This window comes from Peromyscus eremicus, chromosome 16_21 (genome assembly GCF_949786415.1).
Source record: "Peromyscus eremicus chromosome 16_21, PerEre_H2_v1, whole genome shotgun sequence".
NCBI classification, from domain to species: domain Eukaryota; kingdom Metazoa; phylum Chordata; class Mammalia; order Rodentia; family Cricetidae; genus Peromyscus; species Peromyscus eremicus.
In genome coordinates, this window is record NC_081432.1 from 12,597,933 (window position 1) to 12,615,600 (window position 17,668).

At 38.4% G+C, this 17,668-nt stretch overlaps 1 protein-coding gene across 9 annotated transcripts in view; it reads right to left on the bottom strand.

Moving 5' to 3' along the window:
- The window catches only part of Pcdh15 (protocadherin related 15), a 623,956-nt gene that overhangs the window by 253,109 nt on the left and 353,179 nt on the right, over positions 1-17,668 (bottom strand). For 8 of the 9 annotated variants that reach the window (XM_059244015.1, XM_059244010.1, XM_059244012.1 and 5 more), the window contains one exon: positions 14,646-14,778. The exons of the other annotated variant lie outside the window; for it this stretch is intronic. In XM_059244015.1, the coding sequence (XP_059099998.1) occupies positions 14,646-14,778 (133 nt within the window). The remainder of the gene's footprint in view (positions 1-14,645; positions 14,779-17,668) is intronic. 9 annotated transcript variants of the gene reach the window in all.

A 17,668-nucleotide genomic window follows, 5' to 3' on the forward strand; every position in this document is an offset into this window, starting at 1 on the left:
TGTATATGTATGTATGTACACACACATACATGGGGGGTGTTAGTATGTGTAGTGTGTTTATGTGTATATGCATTTGTGTGCTTATATATATGCAAATATCTGTGCTTATGTGTATGAATGTATATGTGTGTGTATATTACATGCATGTTTGAATAAATACTACTGTATAATCATATAAACCCGAGCTTTTCATATAGCTAAATCCATGGCTGACATAAGAAAATAAATGAGTGTGAAACATCTTGTTAAAACAGAAAATAGCAGTGTTCAGAGAATGGTGAGGACGTGATAAAGGAACACAAGGCCTTCCTTAAACAGAATCATGAGAATAATTCTAAGGCCAGAGGATAGCAACGGGACTGTGACCTAAATTTACATCCTCTTGCGACCCCACATATGAAGCCCTAGGCCTCATAGGGTTGTCTGTAGTAGGGAAGTATCATGAGTGGATTTGTGTCCTTATGTGATGAGGACCAGGAGTGAGATATTCTCCCCCCACCATCCTCCACAAGTGAGGATACTATGAGGGCCTTCTGGACCCTGACTATGGTGACAACCTGTCCTCCCACTTTCCCAGCTCAAGGATTTAGAGAAACATCTGTCATGTGAACTAATCCATGGGTAATTTAAAAGAGCATTGTGCCTTATTATTTCAGCATGTATTACACTGTGCTATATCAACACCAATGGCTTATAATCCTCTGAATAAAGTTGAAATATGTACTTCATATTGATATAAATCAATAGATGAATACATTCGTGAGGGAAAAAGAGGTATTTTCTTTATAGTAAAACAGCAACAAATTGATGTAAAATGAATGTTGTTAAGAAATTGCCACTTAGGAACAATAATGATAGTTTATCCATGTATCATCAGAAATCTTAAAAATAAATGATTGAAATGAATGAGGAAAGGATATTTCTATTATTTTCAAGTAGTTCAAGAAGGTTCTTTTTAAAAATATGTATTTTTATCGATGTGCATATATGAGTAATGCAGAGGCATAAAAAGAGTCTTTGGTATCTTGGAACTAGAGTTGTAAGAAGTTGTGAGCCACCCAGTATGGATGTTGGGAACTGGATGTAGGTCCTCTTCAAGAGCCATAGGAGCTGAACTACTGAGCTGTCTTTACTGAAGCAACAGATTCAAAGTATCCATAGTAAAGTTTGCTGTAATGAAGTAAAGTAAGCTCTATACCCTCCAAGAGGCAACATCACTCCAGTGTTCTTGCCAGAAAACTGATTTACAGGCCCTGACTATTAAGAAATAATAACCAAACTCACTGCAGGAAATAGGTACTAAATATCTGTCCTGGAATCTTGAAAAAAATGTCAGAGACACAAAAGCCAAGGGAATATTTTTTAGCTTGAGTTACCTAAAGGAATGGCCAATATGCCAGGTGGGGCCCTGGACTGTGGATATGAGCTAACACGGGCTCTATGTTACCATGGGGCCTAGACTGTGGATATGAGCTAACAAGGGCTCTGTGTTAGCATGGGACCTAGACTGTGGATATGAGCTAACAATGGCTCTATGTTACCATGGGACCTAGACTGTGGATATGAGCTAACAATGGCTCTATGTTACCATGGGACCTAGACTGTGGATATGAGCTAACAATGGCTCTATGTTACCATGGGACCTAGACTGTGGATATGAGCTAACAATGGCTCTATGTTACCATGGGACCTAGACTGTGGATATGAGCTAACAAGGGCTCTGTGTTAGCATGGGACCTAGACTGTGGATATGAGCTAACAATGGCTCTATGTTACCATGGGACCTAGACTGTGGATATGGCTAACAAGGGCTCTGTGTTAGCATGGGACCTAGACTGTGGATATGAGCTAACAATGGCTCTCTGTTAGCATGGGACCTAGACTGTGGATATGGCTAACAAGGGCTCTGTGTTAGCATGGGACCTAGACTGTGGATATGAGCTAACAATGGCTCTATGTTACCATGAGACCTAGACTGTGGATATGAGCTAACAATGGCTCTCTGTTAACATGGGACCTAGACTGTGGATATGGCTAACAAGGGCTCTATGTTAGCATGGGACCTAGACTGTGGATATGAGCTAAGAAGAGCTCTCTGTTACCATGAGACCTAGACTGTGGATATGAGCTAACAATGGCTCTCTGTTAGCATGGGACCTAGACTGTGGATATGGCTAACAAGGGCTCTGTGTTAGCATGGGACCTAGACTGTAGATATGAGCTAAGAAGAGCTCTCTGTTACCATGGGACCTAGACTGTGGACCATGCTCACTAGGGGTCTCTTAGAGGATTAGTGAGAGCTGAAAGTAGTCAGAGGGCTACTAGATTGTAAGGGTGTGCCAAGTCATTTTCTGGTTTCTGTGGTTGAGTTGTAGCTATGTATACAAACAAAGAACATAAAAAGAAACGTGCTTTTTTTAAAAAATAAGAATTGTAAGTTGTGGCCTTTGATGATGATGTGACATCACGCCGACAAGTTATTCCCAAAGATTTTTGTAGCAATCATTTCTGTACCTTTGATGTTATTTCAAAATAAACTTAAGATTAGAATATCCCATGCATACTTACGGCATGGCAGAAATGGCACGTTTATGTTGTGTAGGTGACAATTATATGGAAATGTTCACACAGACAAATATATGCCTTACATAATCCCGTATGACTATAAAGGGCAAATGTGGAAAGGAAGAGGTAAGGAAAAGCTTGGTAACCAGCTGGGGAGAGGGGAGAAGGAAATGGGAACTAAGCAAAAAATAAGAAATCTTAAAAAAAAATCTATGTATGAAATAAATAATGTCTATATGATTGGATTTGTGAATACATGACATATTTTAAAGTACAAATGTAACAGGGGAAAAAAAGGTAGACAAAGTGTAAACTCCTGGATGATTTTAGCCTGCTGTGTTTGGTCCCAGTCTTTGCATTTTTCTATCCTGCCTCACACAGGCAGCTTTTGGGTCCAAATCACTCAGCAGTATTCAATCAGGAACAATCAAGTGTGACAATCAAGTGTGCTGTGCTTTCTAACCATTTGATTACCCAAATCAAAATGAACTACTTTTATTTTGGATGAAGGGAGGGACCAGCTCTATTGAAGAGCTGAGTCAACTTTTATTGCTAGATAATTCTGTTTCCCTCTCTGAAGTTTGTTTACTTAAGCTGCAGCCCTCAAAAAAAAAAAAAGTCTACTCCTTCATGGGAGTGGGTCATGTGGTGTCCAAGTGGGTCATGTGTGGGAGTGGGTCATGTGTATGAGCGTGGAAACAGAGGAGGAAAAAGACATTTTTGTTTTATGATTTTTCAAACGATTGGATTTTGTGAACCTGCATCTTAAAAATATATTTGCAATAAGAACAAGAGGCATGTAATTGAATTCTTCGGGTTTCTTCAGTAAATTAAAACCTTCCAATGTAAATAATCTCTGATTTTTTAAAAATTGTTTTCTCAGCTGCAATTCTAGTAAATGTGGGAACACCACAGGCTTTTTTCAGGTTGATGGGGCTCACATTAATTTCCCTAGAAAACTGACTCCCGTTAGCTGCTTGTTGAGTGTTTCTTAGGAACACTGGTTTTGTTTCTTGTATCTATCAAAATCTCACGGAAATAATGACATTTGCATACTTAAGCTTTCATCAACAAGAGCTTGCAGTATGTGAAGCAATAAATGGCTTCCAGACGTTGAAATGCACTCTGAGAATTATTTAAAAACCAAAACACAAAGCAGCAAGATTCTTTGCTGCCAAGTTATTAAAGGTGGGATTGAAAAGTTCCACAGAAATCTCAGCTATAAGTAGTTATCTCTGCAAATACTCTATCTTCAACACAGAATTCAAATTAGTACTGTTTTCAGTTAACTTTAAAAAGGCAGAATGGTCTAACTAACAACAAAAACTCCTTATGCCACCAACATTAGACAATGTACACATTCCCCGCCCCCTTTGGATCACGCAACAGTCTCCTGGCATAAAGCAAGTGGAATCTAACATTCTCATTTACGGGTATAACTCAGTTAAATATCACTTATGAAAATAAGAATGCACACAGGTAGACCCGGGAGTATCCTCAGAAAACTGGGGAGTGTCTTGCCTTCAAAGTAGACATGACAAAACCTGTCAAAGGCACTCAACATAGAACAAAGGTAAATCCAACGTATCTTTTTCTCAGGTGTCTAAAAGGTACAGTGCTGTCGCTCTATGCAAACTCTTTGGAATCGTGTGTAATGTTTTGTTAAAGATGACATTGTATTGGATCACAGCGATTCCCTCTTAGCCTGCCATGACCATCTCCACCACACAATGGAGGATGTGGTTACCTAGAGCAAGTGTGGTCTTGTAGTCATGGCAACAAACATCACAGAGACACTAGAGGGCAGAAAGAGGACAGAATCATGAGATCTCACTTGATTCCAGTGATCACTCCCTCCTGTCCCTGATGCATACGGTCTTGATGGATGGGCTGAGCATTGTGGACTCCAAGGCTATCATCTGTCCTAAGTTTCTCCACAGCATAAAAACAACAGCTTTAAACTCTCTGGCCTCGTGAAGGTGTTAATTGCCTTATGCGGATCAAAATATCTCCAAGTGATGTACATGAAATGTCCTTGTATGGGATTATTATTATTATGAGCTTCTCTTTCAGGAATGTCCTTAATATACAAGCCATAAGTATGATATTTTTCTTAAGGCCTCAAAACATATAAAATTATGGACAGATATGTTTCACAAAATCTTTATGTTGAGTTCCATTTTCAAAAAGAAAATTTCAGGAGATGTGATCCATATGAAAATGTCGCATTCAGGGTCTGAATTAGATTACTCGGCATCTGATGGAACATGTTTGTTTTAAGAGTTTCCAAAATTGATGGATTAGTATGTGGCATTGTAGGATGATTGAATTGTTAAAGTATGATTTTGTTAAATCCTCAGAAAAAATTTAAATTATTTTTTGCTAGGTTAACTTAAAATGTAAAATTTAAAGAACAATTTTAAGATTGGTCTATATGTAGAGATAATTTTACATTTTTTTCTGGTTTTGCTCCATAAAAAAATAAACATGTATTTTGCCAATGTTTTTAGGATAGTAACGCAGTCACTCAACATTAAAACAATGGTCAGAGAATATATTTTGTTATCAATAATGCTATGCAGTGAGATGTTGTAGCATCTAACTTTGTATATGTTTATATTTAAAAAGCTATCAACATAATAGTAGCACCATTTATAACCATTTTGAGTCTCTATGTTCCTTGGCTCAGAAATTAAATTTTTTTATTCATTCATTTTTAAAACTATAAAAAATAAAATGTAATAAGATAAAACAAAAGCTATCACATCAAAGTTGGACAAGACCAATCAATAGAAGAAAAAAAAGCCCACTAGAGGGCAGAAGAATCAGAGACCCACTTGCTTGCACACTCAGGAGTCCCATAAAAACACTAAACTGGAAGCCATAACATATACACAGAGGACCTGTGCAGACCCATGCAGGCTCTGTGCGTGTGGTTTCTGCCAGAGGTTCAATTATGCTTGTAACAGGAAATGTTCTCCTGAAGCCTGCAATATAAGCTACATACACATCTGACAAAAACAACATGGTGAAAGATCATTAGAAACTTTGTTCCTTTGGGTGAAGGCTCAGGGTTTAAGGGCACTTACTGCTCCTGCAGAGGACCTGAGTTTGGTTCCCACACCCTGTGAAGTGACTGACAAGGATTTGTGGCTCCAGCTTCAAGGATCTGACACTCTTCTGACTTCTCTTGGCTTGTGCATGCACATGGTGCACATACGTATACTCAGGCACACATATATACACATTCAACCAATCAATCATCAATCAATCAATCAATCAATCAATCTTTTTTAAGAAGAAATTTTGTTCTCTTTAAGATTTTCAAATGTATTAACTTTTCAATGAACATGGCATGGTCTCATCTATAAATGCCCATCCATCATGTGTCTGTGGTGTAGATTTCAATTTGTATGAGGATTTAAAACACAAGTCTAGGCTGCCAAGGTGGCTCAGCAGGTAAAGGTACTTGCCACCAAGCTTCAAGACCAGAGTTTGATTATTGGGCCCCGCATGGTAGAAAAAGATAACTCATTTCTAACAGTTGTTCTCTGAATGTGTTGTGGTAAGTGTGTGTGTGTGTGTGTGTGTGTGTGTGTGTGTGTGTGTGTGTAAACATGTGTATGCACACATAAATAAATAAATGTAATAAAATACATATTTAGTTAGGTAAACCCATAACCATAATGTTGTTTATTGAATGTTTGTAACTGTTCAAAAACATTTTAAAATAGTACGACTATATCACTTACCCCTTCCCTGTCCTCGCTCTATCCCCTCTCATGTCCCCTTCTCCATCCCCTCCCATGCTACCCACTCAAGTTGGTGGGCTCTTTATTATCATTGCTATGCACGTGCGCGCGCGCGCGCACACACACACACACACACACACACACACAAATTTGGTGTGGTTGTGTGTGTATAATTTCAGGACTGACCATTCTTCATTTAATTCTTTATATTCAAAGTCATTAGGTCCTCTTAGAATGTTGATCTACTTTTGGTCAAAATTTAAAGTGGCTAGCTATTAAACAAGAATTTAATAGTCTATGTTTGCTGTTAATCTTGGCAGTAGCAGCATCGGGGCTCAAGTTCTGTTTAAGCTAAAATCTTAATGATGACTTTACAGTTCTATTTAAGTGTGGTTAGCTCACTTTTACACCAGGGGATAAGGCTACTTGTGAACATGGGTGTTATTTTTTTTTTTAATTGTTTAAAACATGTTTCAAAATGTGTATTATTCTAAAGCGTTTTCTGAGATCAAAATTTAATGAAGCAATGTAAAATAGAACTGGATTTTCTGTGTCTGGAGCATTGGGGCTTCTTAAAAAGATGCTTCATTTCCTAATAATATATCCTAAAAGACTTAATTTGGACTCCTTAAGAAACTGAGTGTTAGCAGGGTCAAGTTTGAGTATTTCAGAGTTAGTCAAGAACTACAGAGACAAGAGACAACAGCTGGTAAGGTCAGTTGAAGGTGGTGGGACTGGGGAGAAACAGTGAGACTGTGAGTTACCTTGGGACCAACAAATATCTCCGTTGACTGACTCCAAGTGAGGGCTACAGAGAAAGCGAAGTTCAGGGGTGACTTTACAGGAGGTCTGAGAATTTGCAAAGTGACGATGCTATTTAGGGAGTGGGGTAAACGCAGGAGGGTCCTTGTTTTCCTTTTGAGGAGGAGAGTTAGTATTAAGTGCTCCGTCCAAAATAAATTAATTCAGAGGCTCCATGGCAGTACTACAACAGCCATCCCATGACTCCTTCAAAGAACAGAGCAGTATGTCCCCGTGTGTGTGTTGAGAATGTCGCCAGCTGAATGGCTTTAATGTACATGTGTGTGATTGCATGCAGAAGGCAGAGGACAACATGGATGTCATACCGAAAATATTGCCCATCTTGTTTTTAGAAACAATGTCCCTCACTGGCTTGGCAATCATTGAAAAGGTAGTACTGACAAGCCAACAAAACTCAGGGATTCTCATGCATCCATTTCCCCAGCTCTGGGACAACAATGTGTGCAACCATGCTGCCTCCTTATTTGAATATGAGGATTAAATTTAGGTCCTCCTGCTTGACGGGCAAGTGCTTTGCAGACTAAGCTATCTCTCCAACCCACCCCCCCAATCAACTTTTAAACCTGATTTTCCCTAATTCAGTTGAATTCAGCCTTCATCACAAAAGTTTTGAAGTAAGTTTAGATGTGAAGGGAATAGCTGAGGTAGGAAGGCTTTGTGATTCAGAAGTAAAAATGCAGCATATAGGAAAGAGACGAGTAAGTATGAGCTGTAGAGTAAGAGACTGTGAGAGTCACCCTTTAAGTGTTTGAAGAGATGAGGCAGGACAAAAGCTAATGTAAACTTTCCCTCTTTTCCCAATGAGTCTTTGTTTTTGGACTCAATTCTAAGCCTAAATGACATCTACATTGGCCCTTACCAGAAGCCCCAGGACTGCTATTCTATGCATACAGAAAACACTGAGTACTGGGCTCAGTGTACATCTGTAACCCCAGCATATGGGAAGATGAGGGGGGAAGATGATGAGTCTGAAGCTAGTGAAGAGAGCAAGTTTGAGGTATCTCTTTGGCCATGTTAGATCCTGGAGTAAGGGTGAGAGGAGGAGGTAGAAGAGAAAGGGATTATGGATGGGGGAGGAAGGAGAAGACACTTTTATCTTAATTCATTTTTATATCCCTCATTATTTTACAAATAGATCTGAGAAAGGTCCATTTGTTGCTAGATCACAGTGAGTTTTTCTAAACTGCTAGTCCTCTTTGTGTGAAAATATTTTTTTTTCACTTGTTTTTCTGGAAGCTCCTGCTGTTAAATTGTAAATAAGAAGCACAAATAAAGCCTTATCTCATGAAAAACAAGCATGTAAGTCACAGCCTGAGGCAAAAGGGTCAGGTGAAATTAGGTAGGAAATAACTGTTGCTTTAGACGTACCTAACTTAGGATTCATCTCTGCCATCGCTCAAATGTGTCAGATTTCATGTCACAATGTGAGCTCATGGTTGTCTAAGGAATATTTATAATATGGGACTACGTTATCAATGGGAAGAAGGAAGAGCGTACAAGTAGAAAATATATAAAAATATGTTTTCTTCCAAATACTACTCTTCTGCTAAAAAACCACAGAAATAAAATGCCTCCTAATAATGTTCTTCTATACCCATAGACCAGTGTCTCTCTCAGCCATCATCAGAGAGGCTTCCTCTACTGTAGACGAGAATTAATACAGAGACCCACAACTGGACAATGTGCAGAGCGTGAGACACCTTGGAACACTCAGTCCTAAATGGAATACCTTCATTAAACCCCTCCCCTCACTGCCCCAGGGAGTTATGAAGAAGAGGAAGCAGAAAGATAACAAGAGCCAGAGGGGATGGGCGACTCCAAGGAATCAGTGTCTTCCAGATAGACCAGGACTGACATGCATAAGAACTCACAGAAGCCATGGCAGCATGCACAGGGCCTTCACAAGTCCAAGCCGGATGGGGTCCTAGTGCTGAGAGGGGGACGTGGACACAAACTCCCATCTCTAACCCAGAAGCTGTCTCTAATTAACATCTGCTTGCAAATGAAAAGTTAGTTTTCTCTAACAGAGTCTCTCTCAGTATATAAACCACACTTGAGGGTAGGTCCCAGGCCCAGCAGTAGATGACCAACACCAAATGAACTCAATGGCATTTTCGTAGATTTTTTTTGTCTCATTTTACTTTGTGTTGGGGCATGTTTTTTGCCTTACTGGTCTCTTGCTTGTATATTATGGTTCTTGATTTCTTTTTGTCTCGTGTGTGTGTGTGTGTGTGTGTGTGTGTGTGTGTGTGTGTGTGTGTTTCTTGTGCTTTCTCTTTGTTTTTGTTTTTGCTTTTCTTTTATTCTGCTTTGTTTGCTTATTTTATTTCCTATTTGTTTTCTTAAGAGAGAAAGAAAGAAGGCTTGGGATTATTTGGGTGGGGAGTTGGAACTGATCTAGGAAAAGATGGGAGGAGGAGAAACCATGATCATAATATACTGTATGATAAATTCATTTTCAATAGAATAAATGAAAAATGTGGTTTCCTTATAACTTTACTTGCCTGCAGATGAAAATTATCCTTGGGTAATCTACTTCCCATAGTATCAAAAGCATCAAAATATTTCTTTTCAAACTTGGACATACCTGTTTATCTGCTCAATAAAGAAAAATGTTCACTATGAATCTGCTAATTTTTACAAGAAGCAGACAACTGACATTATGAAACAACCTCACTCTGCTTCTTTCTCTCCTCCTTCTCTGTCTTCCTTTCATCCTTCTCTTCTTTCTCCCTTTCTCTCATATCTATATCATCCATCCATCTATGTATGTGTGTATGTATGTATCATCTACCAATCATCTATCATCATCATCTATCATCTATCAATCCTCTATCATCATCTATCATCTATCAATTATCTATCATCTAGCTATTAATCATCTATCAGTCACCTATCAATCATGCATCTGTCATATATGTATTCATCTACCTATTGATCTATTAATTTATAATCTCTCTATCATCTGACCAATCTATTACCTAAAAATCAATCAATCTGTCATCTATCTATCTACCCATCCATCCATGTATGCATGCATGCATCTATCTATCTATCTATCTATCTATCTATCATCTATCATCTATCTTTCTGTTTGTCTGTCTAGCTATCATATATCTATCTATCCATCTATCTATCATCATCTATCATCTCTCTATTGTCTATCTGTCATCTTCCTACTATCTGTCCATTCTTTATATAAACTACAATTTATGCCTGGAATTAGGTAACCAACATCAGTATTTCACGTATTTCAGCTGCACCTTCTACATTCCTAACATTCTTTTGAGATAATGCTAATAATGAAAGAGTTATTCCAAATCTGAAATTTAGTGCTAACAAAGGTACATAAATGAATTTTCCAACACACAAATTGAAAACAAAGGAAAATCTTCCTTCTCCACGTATATAGGGGAAATAGGGTAGCCTTTCAACAGGGATAAATGGCACCTGTCATTTACAGGGAAACAGCGTCTTCAAGCCTAATCTTCAGTTCTCATCAGTACAGTAACACATGAAGGAACTTGAATGCTCAGGGAAAATATTTGAGCGCAGAAGAGAAAATATTAAAGAAAAGCATCCCCACAACACTGTCAATTATCTGGTGCACACCTGCACCCACTGCACAGTGTTCATGAATCATAAACTCTGGTGTCGTCTTCGGGGCAAAAGTACATCCTACTGTATAAGGAATATTTATCAAACAAAAAGGGAGAAAATGAGAGAGGAGAGCAAGAACCCAAAACTTCTAGAGCATTTCAAATGTCAGAAAAACAAATTAGCACCTCTGATGGGCTCTGAGCTGCAGAGGGGCATGTGTAGGACAGCCTGCATTTAATTCAAGCTGTTATGGGAAGAATCAATTCTGTAGTGAGGTCAAGGCAGCAGGACGTTTTTCCTCAAGACTAAAAATAATACTGCCTCCAGGCATGTGGGCTAAATTCCACAGCATTTTGAAACTATTGTTAAAGAATTTAAATATGGATAAAGATGAATGGAAAACACGCTGCCAGCCTACATAGCAACTCTGGAGGGAAGAAAATCCTACCCCACCTAACCATGATCAGTGAGAAACAGAGGTCTGAGGGCAGTTTTCCTCTCTGGAATGCCATCCCTGCAGCAGTCATCAAATTAATATTCACACAAAGAGGAAACCACAAGCTTCCCGAACACCTTTAGGTGGAATGAAAGAACATACTGAAAGATGTATGTAGGTCTAGAAACAAGGATCATTGAAATCCCTAGATTTTAGGTAAAACAGAATTTCCTGAAGCAAATCTCCTACCACCCCAGGCTTTTCCTTTTCTTTTCATGTTGGATGGCATCACCACATACGAAGAAAGGGTAAGGACAGAGAGCTGCAGGCAGGCACCATCATGCCTCTTTTATTTAAATTTTATTTTATAATTTAATTTAATTTTACAAGGATTCCCTTGTTCTCCCCCCTCCTGCCCCCCCTTCCCCCCAGCCCACCCCCCATTCCCATCTCCTCCAGGGCAAAGACTCCTCTGAGGATTGAGTTCAACTTGGTAGAGTCAGTCCAGGCAGGTCCAGTCCCCTCCTCCCAGGCTGAGCCAAGTGTCCCTGTATAAGCCCCAGGTTCCAAACAGACTACTGGCAATGGTCGAGAGACAGCCCGAACTGACCTACTCTGGTGATAGGATGGCCAAACACCCTAATTGTTGTGCTAGAAACCTCATCCAATGACTGAGGGAACCGGATGCAGAGATCCATGGCCAGGCCCCAGGTGGAACTTTAGGAGTCCATCATGCCTCTTATTGTAAGACTTTGGAGGAGTAATTTGATGGGTGCTTTTCAACTTTGAGGTCATGAGTTTAAACTGTGTCTTAGTGGATTATGAACAAAAGAGGTTGGTGTCCCATGAGTAACCCTTGATGGTGACACCCTTGTCCCTTCTTATCCAGTCTGCCACCACCATTGTGTTCTTTCTTTTGCTTCTTCCAACAACACAAAGGGGAACTGAAATGTCATTGCAAGTGTTTTTTTTTCCCCCAGCCTTTGTGCCAAAGAAATGTGAGCTATGAGAAAGGCAAACGTGATTCATCTTGAATGTTCAGTTAGTGTTATTCTCCTATAATAAGGCTCCCAGTCTTCCTGAGGTTAATTGACATAAAAACCAGGATGTCTTATAAGCAAAAGTTATGGCTTATCTCAAACAAGTTATATTATAAAGGGGAACATTGTTAGGGAAGACTGAATTGTAAACCATGGATAATTTCTTGACTTGAGTCTTAAAAAAAATTAAGATTTATTGTGTTTTCTATTTCTTTTGATAAATAATTTCTCATAGATGTAATTTTTTTCATTATTTCATTTCAATAAATATGAATTAATATTTTATTTCCCACTCTATATCTTTATAATAGTATGGTTAGGTATTTTGTCTAGCTGAAGAAACACTGTATTTTCTTTGATTTGCCTATTAGTATTCTTGACATTTTATTATTATCACTGATACTCCTACTTGCATGTAACTTTGCTGCCCAAACATTCTATTAATGATTAAATAATAAAAAGGGAAACATCAAGTAACCTGGAGAAAAGCAGTAAAATAAATATTAAAGGAAAACCCCAGAAGTGCTTGGGAATTTCAACGAAATTCTGACATCTGGGTATCCACAGGATGACATTGTCATAGCAAGTTTGGAGGTCAGAGACCATAAGAACATAACAACTTTGAGGAAAACCTAGCTATGTCCTATGTCACTGTAGTCAAGGGCAAAAGTTGAGTCTGGGATTTTCCTCTACTTAATAAATTATTATTATAATAAATATCTCTTCATGTAAATTGCAGCTTCCTGAATACTTATATCAGAAACTGGTCCATTTCCAAGCAACATCAGGAAAGATAATGTCTGTCCTATGAACAGGTAAAGTATTATCTTATGATTAATTTTGATCTTTTTAAGGAAAATTATTAATATTTGTGGGCATTAAAAATCAGTGATGTCTATGATATCATTTTCAACACAACATATAAACACACACACATACATACATGCAGAGATACACAAACACACACACAGACACACACACAGACACATGTTGACATATGACACTCATACACACATGGACACATGCATACAAACATAGACACATAAACACACACATGCACACGCAGACACACACACACACACACACACACACACATGCAGATACACTAGCACAGACACACACACACCTAACTATACTTTGCTCATACTGACCCTTTCTTTACTCTTCACTAAACAGCACATTCTACTGTGAGGTCACATATAGTTAGAGATGTAGGAAGATATATTTATATCTGGTTTGCATGTGAGAGATAAAGTGATACTTCACCTTTTTTCCTTCGCTTGAACCCCCTTCTTTATACAGCACTTCCTCCTCATATAGTCCTTTCCCCAATATCATTTTCCTAATTGTTTAAATCCCAGAGACAATTATGGACATCATATGCAAAATGAGTTGGAGCTACATATTCAGCCAAAGGTATACCTGAAGTGGTTCAGTATGCTTTGGCCAGTGACATGTAAATAGTGAAAACCAGGCTATTCTTTTATAAGAACCTTGAGCTGTAAATAGAAATATCATCTCAAAGCATCCTTTTCATATAAATGAGTACACTGAAACACAGTCATTAAAACATATCTGTAGCCATAGGGTAAGTGAAGTTTGCCTCAGCCTCTGAATACCACCATCAACCTGAGTGTAGGATTGTTCCCCCTGGTATGACACTGTAGCCCAAATAAACCCAGCTGGGGAAGCTGGGACAATGGTTGGTTGTACTCTTCTGCTGTGGAATGTCATTCTGTATGCTGTGAATGTGTGTTGCTGTGATTGGTTGATAAATAAAATGCCAATTGGCCAGAAGCCAGGCAGGAAATATAGGCAGGGGGAGCAGACAAGAAGAATTCTGGGAAGAAGAAGGGCTGAGTCAGGAGTTGCCAGCCAGACAAAGAGGAAGCAAGATGACAAGGCAGAACTGAGAAAAGGTACCAAGACACGTGGCTAAACATAAATAAGAATTATGGGTTAATTTAAGTGTAAGAGCTAGTCAATAATAAGCCTGAGCTAATGGCCAAGCAGCTATAAATAATATTAAGTCTCAGGGTGATTATTTTATAAGCAGCTGTGGACCACAGGGCCGGGCAGGGCACTGGAAAATTTCCAACTACACTCTTCAGTTGCAAAGCATAAAATATTCAAGCATGCACTCCCTATCCCGTCATTTCCTCCCAGGATCAGTGCAACCAATCCCTGCCAGCCTATGTTAGGTTGTCAATTGTGCAATCTATGGGAGAGATCTGCTGTGAAAATGCCCCCCTCTCTACATCCACATGCCACTTGTCTCTGTCCCTTCCTCCCCAGAGAGAAATGTCATTCACTAGAACACAAGCAAGTGTGCAAGTGCTTCTACCCAGTACCATATAAACTAAAAGTTATCACATGGGGTCTTTGGGCACATTACACACACAGACACACATATTCATATCCTAGGCACACCTGTAGATTTAACAAAACAGCACCAATCCTCATGGCTTCGCTGACTTCCAGACTGTACATCAGCTGTGGGAAGCGGGGAGGGCTCTGGTTGTTGGGAGGGAGCACCTCGATGTACACAGTGCAGATGGAGTGCCTGCGAGAGAGAAGGGAACAGGGTGTTTAATGATCCACACTACTCTGAAACTTAGAATGCATGTTTTATTTGTTTGCTGGGTTTACAGGACAAGAAAATTTCAACTTTTATAGAAAGCAGTAAAATCATGAAAGAATAAAACAGTAGAAGTTACCACCAAAATATAATGCCTTTGTGAAATTAGCTTAGTAAAAGAAAAAATACTGCCTCCAGTACCTGTTCCTACTACTTGGATGAATAGTGTAAGTTAAAAAGCAGTGGCTGCAGAAGAGAGCTAATAAATTAACTTGCCTCAACTGATGATCCTATTTTTAATCCTATTTTTAGTAGTGAAGAAAAGTAAACAAACAAAGTCTTTGTATAAACACTTGGTAATAAAACTTGTTTTCCAAGTTCTCTTCCAATTAAATCAGGTGAAGGAGTATTGATTAATTCAACACATAGCTACACAAATGAACACACACACACACACACACACACACACACACAGAGCACACATAAACAAGGGGTTGTGTTCTGTTTTATTAGTTCTGTACCTAACATCAATCACTGTGAATACTGTGAATTTTTTTTTTTTGGTTGAATGTCAAAATCATAAAGTAATCCTAGGGTAAGTTCATGGTAATCAACCTGGAAATGTTTTAAAATTTTGAAAATAAAATGAAAAGCTGAAAATTACCTTTAGTTAAAGCCTATAATGAGGGGAAATTTTCATGAAGGAAATAAAGTCACTTTATTATCATAAGTAAAATTTTTACCATTTTCACATCCACTCTTTCAGCATCTTCTAACACTGGAATTTTAGACAATGAAATTGAAGAGAGCTACAGGGTTTTATAAAGAGAAACGCAGACAAAATAGATAAATGGAACACATAAATTTACAGATCTGGTCCTTTACCATGAAATTCATACAGTACTCCATAGGAATATTCTCTGCTTCCTAAAATGTAGGCTTTATGAATTATTTTTAATTGTATTTTTAAATTTAAAACATTTCAGTGGCAATTCCTGTTTAGGGGCTAGACTTTCTTAAAATAGTAAAAAACCAAACAAACCCTTTCTATAATGTATTCCAATGACATATTTTTCTAGAAGTAACTAATCTGGTTTTCTTTTTGAATGTTTTAGGTGCAGACCACAAGCGCTGAGATCTGGGTGGCAGCTTGTCCATCCATAACAAGCATGGGTGCAAATTGCCGAGTTCTCTGCAGACAGATCATACACACTGTTAAGCATTTCTATTAAACTGGGGTCACTTCAAGACATTTATTACTTCTATTTATTGCAATGCTGTTCCAAAGTAAACTCATTCTAAGTTAAAATACATCAGTGTTTTAGAACCAGTTAAAGGGTCTGAATTCACTATCTCTGCTTTATATTTTGTGAAAGTGCCCTCCCAAAAATTAGTAAATTTTTTTTCCTATTGATATATATTCAGATGGAGATATAGATGCCATGGTGAAGTCATTAAAAGAGTTAATAGCTAAAATTTAGCTTTTAAGGCTTAATTAAAATGAGTTAAAGCAGGGGTTCTCAACCTGTGGTTCATGACCCCTTTGACAAGCCTCTAAATCCAAAAATATTTACATTATGATTCATAAAAGTAGCAAAATTACGGTTATGAAGTTGCAATGGAAATAATTTTATGGTTGGGGTCACCACAACATGCAGAACTGTATTAAAGCGTCACAGCGTTAGAAAGGATGAGTTAAAGTAATAATAAGTTATTGTTTATAAGCTTGTAAGTGTTCCTACGAAGGCCAAATAATAGAAAGTTACAGTTTTTCTTTGTTGTTGTTTGTTCGTTTTTTTTTATTTGTTTGTTTTGTTTTATTGTTTTTGTTTTCCAGACAGGGGTTTCTTTGTGTAGCCCTGGTTGTCCTGGGCTGGAATTGGATCTGTAGACCAGGCTGGCCTTGAACACAGAGATCTGCCTGCCTCTGCCTCCTGAGTACAGGGATTAAGGGTAGGTGCCACCACCACCACCATCTGGCTTTTATTTTATTTTATTTTTTAATACCAGTTTTAATGTTAATGAGTTCTATTTCTGTGGTGAGAATGGGGGGATTTTCATCCTCAGCTGGGCTAATTCCTCTCACAACAGGCTTGGCAGTACTCACAGATGAGTCTCAGAAACTGGGTGCTATACTCATTTGTTTTGAGAACAAGTCTGACTACTTACCCCAGGCTAGCCTAGAACTTTCACCTACATTGGTCTTGAGTTAACGTGATCCCATCTCTATCTCTGGCGTGTTGGGATTATGTTCATAAACCACCATCCCCAGACCAATTGTCAGATGTCATAGCCAGATAATGCTTTATTGGGCTGTCATTGCCCCTCCCACTTTGTGATCTTGGGCTGAGACAGAGGACCACTCTGGTCCAGGGTGACTGCCTCTTTCATTTTCTCTTCCCTCTTTCTTTGTCTCATAATTCAGGGGGTTGGATTGCTAGTCACTTCTTGGGATTTATCTCTCAGACTTGTTTGGGGAAGATCATATTTCAGTCTCACCTTTTTCATCCTTCCTATCTCGGCACTCTGTTGTGGCACATTTAATAAGTACAGTCTTTTTGAGGGTTACTGCTTTATAAAATGAGATCTCTTCTTTATCCCTGATGTCAGCATAGTGTCATAGCAAGCATCCCTAAAATTGAATGCCTATAGCATTAACAATAAAATGATGACTTAAGGCTGTAATAAACAGCAATCATTCAACAGCATAGTTTAAGCACATAGTAAAGCAGGGCAGTCACTAGGTAAATAATAACATTTTATGTGAGTATTTCATATTTACATTTATAGCCAGTCCTAAATGCATAAAACCAAGCTTCTTTCTATCCATATTTTATTTTTGTAATAGGGCATGTATGATGCAAATAAGTTTCCA